The sequence below is a fragment of the Ixodes scapularis genome, unplaced genomic scaffold, assembly GCF_016920785.2.
Source record: "Ixodes scapularis isolate PalLabHiFi unplaced genomic scaffold, ASM1692078v2 PGA_scaffold8__174_contigs__length_109621045, whole genome shotgun sequence".
NCBI lineage: Eukaryota > Metazoa > Arthropoda > Arachnida > Ixodida > Ixodidae > Ixodes > Ixodes scapularis.
The window spans coordinates 63,773,481-63,779,880 of record NW_024609883.1 but is presented as its reverse complement, the minus strand read 5'-3'; the positions used below and the strand labels follow the sequence as shown (position 1 = coordinate 63,779,880).

Genomic DNA, 6,400 nt, shown 5'->3' with positions numbered 1-6,400 from the left:
TGAACCTAAATTCCCCACCAAGTGCAAGAAATAGGCTTAATTTCTAATTGTTTAGTTTTAACCTGGCAACATTTGACCTAAATCGCCAGGCAAGGGCAAGAATTAGGCTTCCATTCTGAGGCCAGATTCTAGAAGAGCTACAACTTAGCTAAGATTTGTTCGTAAGTTACGCACATCCTGAGAAGTGGAGAAATCTGTATTCAAGAAGGCAATTCTTAAGTGAGAGGATGAAAGCGCAGTCCTCGTACGCAATATCGGGCTATTAATATGACGGCAGCGGCTTCGGCAACATGAGCTATCAATCAGAGGGCTCGGCATTGTTCGGAGCACCATGGATTCTGAATAGCAAAGAACGCAGGCGGCCTTTCTGCCAAGGCTTGTCTGGGGATCGTGTCCGCGCAGTGAACTGTCGACACTACCACAACATAAACGGGCCAGAATGCCGAGGCCGGGCTAACCGCCTTCGTCGACTAATACAAACCCGATCGCTACGAGGTCATCCGAACTATCATCGTCGCTAAAAGAAGACGGCCTGCGGCGCTCGTTTTCAAAGCAGCGCACGTAGAAACAAATCGCCATGGTGTTTTTTGCCGGCCTCGGGAATACAGGAGAGACCCGACGTCCAAGAAGATAAGTTTGAACTACGAGAACGCCTGAAAGAGCAACTCAGTACCTGTTCACACTGGGAGCGGACATGCGAGTGTTTGATCTAAGCGCTGGAACCGCGATGTTAAAGCGCGTCTTGGTAAGCGCTTCGGGACCGATCACTTTTAATTACAACTCGATGCTGCCGTAACACTCGGCAGAGGAAGGTTGAACTGGCATCGCGTAGCTTCCACGAGCTGCTCTAGCTCAACAGTGTTAACGTACCGTCGTGGCCGAATAAAAATGGCATACTAATAACAAAGCGTACATACTATATGTTTCGAAGGTAATTCACACGACGTTTATTAGTGCTTTATATCACACAAAACAAGGATATAGAACCGATAAGAGCTGTCCCTTTCCGACTAGAGCGTTCGCCACCGCTGCCTCTGGAATCCAGGCGATGACAAGGGGAAGCGGCTGACCTCTTAAGCGAAAATTAAGGTCAGCGATGAATCGATTTTTACGGGAAGGGTTCACAAGGGTTGCGTGGACATATTTCATTCGGCAAGCCAGCCGGTTGTGGGAAAACTGTCTTGGATGCAGGGACCGTCCGAGCAACGCGGCGCCGGAGTGCCTTGCAAGGCCTAGTGCAGATCCAGCTCTTGTCGGTCGCTTGGTCGGTGGGATCTTTGCGTTCTAGCTTTTTCCTGATATCTTTAGATCCAGCGTTCATCTCGGTCGTGGGCGGTTTCGAATGCTTATTAATTTTTTCTTGCTGTTTGATGCTGGGGCGCGCGTTGCTATGAGTAACTGAGCGCCGGTGTCGGCCACGTTCAATTCATTGTAAAAAATGTGCGCAAGACAGCTCTGGTGCTGCCGCAGGATTCAGTCGTAACCACGCGAAACTTACGAACATTTCGCTTCGTGAATATGAATTTGCTCGCTCGTTTTGTCGTTCACACTTTTTTGGCGTAAGGTCATTTCGTGAATATTGTCCCTACTTGTTATGTTTTCTCTTGGCAACGTTGGATATGAATTGCCAAGCAAGTGTCCGAATTAGACTTCATTTGTGATTTTTCGAGTTTCACCTGGCAACTTTGTACCTAAATTTCTAAGTAAGAGCCAGAATTAAGCTCCACTTCTAATTGTGCGGTTTCCACTTGAAAATTTTGAACCTAAATTTCTAAGCCAGTGGCAGAATTAGGCTTCGGTCATGATTATTGGGCTTTCACTTGGCAGCGTTGGACCTAAATTGTCAAGCAAGTGCCGCAATTAAGCTTCACTGCTTGAGGTTTGGGTTTCTCCTTGCAACTTGGATTTAAATTGCCCAACAAGTGCCAGAATTAGGCTTCACTTCTGATTGTTTGATTTACACTTGGCAACTTTGTACATAAATATCCAAGCAACTGCCAGAATTAGCCTTCTCTTCTGATCGTTCAGTTTTTACCTGGCAACGTTGGACCTACATTGCCAACCGAGTGCCAGAATTAGGCTTCATTCATGATTGTTGAGTTTTCACTTGGCAACTTTAGACCTAAATTGTCAAGCAAGTGCCAGAATTAAGTTTGACTGCTTGTAGTTCGGGTTTCACCTGGCAACATCGGGCCTAAATTGCCAAACAAGAGCCAGAATTAAGGCTTACTCCAGGTTGTTCAGTTTTCACCTCGCAATACTGTACCGAACTGTCATGCAAGTGCAAGAATTAAGCTTCACTGCTTGTAGTTCGTGTTTCACCCGGTAGCTTTGGGCCTAATTCGCTAAGCAAGTGCCAGAATTGGGCTTCACTTCTGATTGATCGGTTTTCACTCGCCAACTTTGCACCTAGATATCCAAGCATATGCCATATAATTATCCTTGACTTCTGATCGTTCAGTTTTTACCTGGCAACTTTGGACATAAATTGCCAAGCACGTACCGAAATTATGTATCCCTTCTTATTTTGGTTTTTTTTCATGGCAACTTGGGACCTAAATTGTCAAGCAAGTGCAAGAATTAAGCTTCTTTACTTGTAGTTTCCGTTGAACCTGGCAACTTTAGGCCTAAATTGACAATCATTTGCTAGAATTAGGCTTCAATTCTGATTGTTCGGTTTTCACTTGGAAACCTTGGACCTGAATATCCATGCAAGTGCGAAAATTGGCCCTCACTTCTTAGCGTTCAGTTTTCAGCTGAAAACTTCGGCACCAAATTGCCAAGCAGGTGCCAGAACTAGGCTTCACTCATGATTGCTGGGTTTTCCTCTGGCAATTTGAGACCTAAACGGTCAGCTAGTGCCAGAATTTAGCTTCACTGCTCATAGTTCCGGTTTCACCTGGCAACTTTGGGCCTAAATTACCAAGCAAGTGCCTGAATGTTTCACTGCAGGTTATATGGTTGATACGTGATATATTTTACTCAAGTTTGTGAGTCATGACGCATTTGACTCATGTTTGACAATTATGTGGCAAACTAGATGAAAGAAAAAGAAACGCAAGTTGGCGCTATCTAACGTATGGAAGAAAAATCTTCTTTGGCCGAATTTAGGCCCTGCAAAATGACCAAACTTGGGCCAAGTTAGCGTATTCGGTTTTGCCGCAGTTTGTCATATGTTGAAAAAAAATCAGAGCATCATGTTGTCTGGAGATTCGTAAATGGCCAGGATGCGAAAATAATTCGTCGCGTTAACGTTTTTCAGTTCTGTGTATGATGTCATTTGTTATCTGTTCAGAATGGCAGTTAATGCTTAGGGCGCATTTTTTTTCTTGGAGAACTGTAAAATTCAAAAAATAATTTCAAAATTAAATTCGGGGACCCCCAAACTTAAATTTTGTCTAAAAGACCGTATCTTAAGGAGGCAGGATCATGAATGAGCACAAGCTCCAAATTTGTGATCCAACATGAGCAATGAATATGAAAAGTGCAAACGCCTTTTCCGTGGGACTTTTCATAAACTTGTGCGTTCGCGAATTCTTTTTATCACTTGTTATTTTTGTGCCATGTCTGAGCCTGATTAGCCTAGCTTTTCTGATTTTTATTTTAAATCTTCACAATCGATTCCAGGTCAACAATAGGATCGGATTCTTGCGACACTCCTTCGGTCACCTCATTCGCCACGTGATAAACGACGGCGAGATGGTGGGCATTGTTAGGTTTTACAAGCAATGTGACGTTCTACAGCCTCTCAAAGAGGTGAAAGATAAGGCTACACGGGAAGCTTTTGCTAAGAAGGTGGAACGATTTTCCCTCAAATTCTACACTTCCATCGGCTGCGGTCTTCAATTGGGCATCAAGGTAAGCTTGCCCCACTTGGCTCAACCCGTACAAAAAGGTCAGATAAATACCAGACAAAAAATGCCTCCCCTCCGATTCTGAAATTGGGCGTGAACAAATGTCAGGTTTAGTCCGAGAGACTGGAAGTTTCTTTCCCCCTAATTCTACATCCACTTTCAATCCGGTTCAACCTGCTTCCAGGGCTCCCGATCAAATCCGGTTGATACGCCGGAGCTGAATCCTTCAGCTCCGGCGATGAAATAGAGCTGATCCTTCGTTGCTGTTGAAAGATACAATTTGATGGAGAAACCCCCGTCATTAGATTGCAAAGGCAATCAAATGACAAGTCGACACTGTATTTTGGACCAAAGCAGACTTGTACCGTACGCATTACAAGTAATCAAATTACTTGTAATCGATTACTTTTTTGAGTAATTTTGTAATCAGTTGATTACTTTTATTAGGCTGTAATCACAAGAGTAATCTGATTACTTTTTGAAGTAATAAAAATTACTTCTTACCGTTACTATTTTTCCACGGAAACCCCTCCCCCCCCCCCCCCCCCCGCACACACCTTTTTTTTTTCAGAAAGTAAAAAAAAAAAAAAACTGCTTCTTTTTCAAGCAGGAAAAAAAATTTTTTTTTGCGGATCTGTGGGAAATAAGGTCAACCCCTTTGTATGTATAGTTTGTGTGGAATGTACCCTTTCTTTTTTTCGAGCTGGGACTGGGATTGGGAAGCCCCAGAAAGCCCCTGTGCAGCCCAAGGGAAGCTTTAGTGCGTGATAAAGGCCATTCAGGGCGAAGTTTGAGGGAGCAGAATGTAGCTTTGTAAGTCCTTCGTTCAAACTAGCCCCCTCACGCACACACACACAGAAATAAACAAAAACAATCTTGCTTACGGTACCTACTCGCAGCCCATAGGAGAACCAGAACCGAAGAATGTCTAAAGCGGATGCAAAATATAACAAAGCCAGTTCAAATACACGTCAAGATCCCGTATTTCCCCTACGTAGTGTTTGTGACAAGCAAGGTTCCGAGGTTGGAAGTAGTTCATTGTTATGAGCACTAAAGATGTAAGCCTTCACACAATAAAGTAATCGGAAAAGTAACGGTTACTTCTTAAAGTAATGTCCAATTACTTCTGCTGTCAAGTAATCAAGTAATCTAATCGAATACTTTTTAGCCAAGAGTAAAAGTAATTCTAATCGATTACATTTTTTTAGTAACGTGTACAAGACTGGACCAAAGAGAGGCCGACAAGTCTGATTACACCGATAACGCCAAGAACGCTCTTTGCATGCTGTAGATAAGAAACATGCTAAAAATTAGCAGAAAAAACGAACACATTTTACAAAGCCTCCGCCGCATATGCAAGTGCGAACTTGCAAACACTCCCCAGAACGTGATTCCAAATACAGTTAAAGGGGCTCCGATTGTTGTTGTTGTTTGCAGGTTTTATGGCGCAAGAGCTACGATGGCCTTACTGCGCCAAACTACGTAAACTGAAATGAACTACAATCGATGTACCAAGAAAGTATTTCCACTGTAGTTTGTGTAAAATCGCTGTATTTTCTAGAAAAGCTAGGAGACGGTCAATTGATATTAGAAGCTGTTCCCCTAGGAAAAGGGTAAGATGAAAAGGGATACAGTTGTTGAAAAGCTCAGGAAAGAAGAACTTGTGTTGTTGTAGAAGACCAGGGCCAAGAAAAATATGTAGAACGTTCAAAGTGTCTCCACAGTGGTCGCACACTGGTGGTTCCTCACCAACAAGTAGGTAATAAAGGGTGAAGAAGGTGTGGCCGATCTTCAACCTGCAGAGAAGAACCTGACGGAAACGGCTCCGGTTATAGGAGCTTTCCCAGGTACCGATGTTTGGCTTCATGATGTGAAGTTTGTTGTTATCGGAAAAATGCCACTCGGACTGCCAGAGTTTTAGAAGTGAACGCCGTATGGGCCTTGTTAGGTCTTGGTATGGATATGTGCGTGTGATGGTAAGAGCTTACGCGACGAGGCGGCCAGCCTATCTGCAGCATCGTTGTCTGCAATGCCCACATGGCTCGGGAACCAACAAAACTTCATATCCTTGCCATCTCCGAGGCCCAGTTGAACTTTAGCACGTACCAGTTGAGTCAGCTTGTTCTTGGTTGGATTAAGTGAACATGCTGCAGTAACAACTCTCCGGGTGTCTACAAAAAGAACTGCTTTCATCACTTTGCTCCTGATAATATAGTGAAGTGCTGACAGCACGCCATATAACTCGTCAGTAAAAATGCTAGCAACATTATTTAGCCGTGTCACATGGGTAAACAAATTAGAATAAATAGCATAGCCTACATACGTTGAGGACTTGGCTCTGTCAATGTAAAATTGATGATAATTCTTGTACTTTTATTGCAGTGCAAGAAATACCTGTTGTAAAGTGTGTGGGGAGACATTATGTTCATTAAATTTTGTGACGTACCTATCACAAGCTATAGGCTTGATATTTCATGGGGCAGTATGACATGCACTTTCTATGAGGTTGACATTTTCACGAGGCAGGCCAAGGGAGAGACGAAGGC

General features: G+C 43.5%; 1 protein-coding gene across 1 annotated transcript in view; it reads left to right on the top strand.

The window, feature by feature from the left end:
• The first annotated feature begins 3,464 nt into the window (after window positions 1-3,464).
• Window positions 3,465-6,400, top strand: part of LOC115316830 (calcium-activated chloride channel regulator 1-like) — a 72,455-nt gene continuing 69,519 nt past the window's right edge. The window contains exons 1-2 of the mRNA XM_040212453.1: window positions 3,465-3,521; window positions 3,628-3,858. Coding sequence (XP_040068387.1) covers window positions 3,465-3,521; window positions 3,628-3,858 — 288 coding nt within the window. The remainder of the gene's footprint in view (window positions 3,522-3,627; window positions 3,859-6,400) is intronic.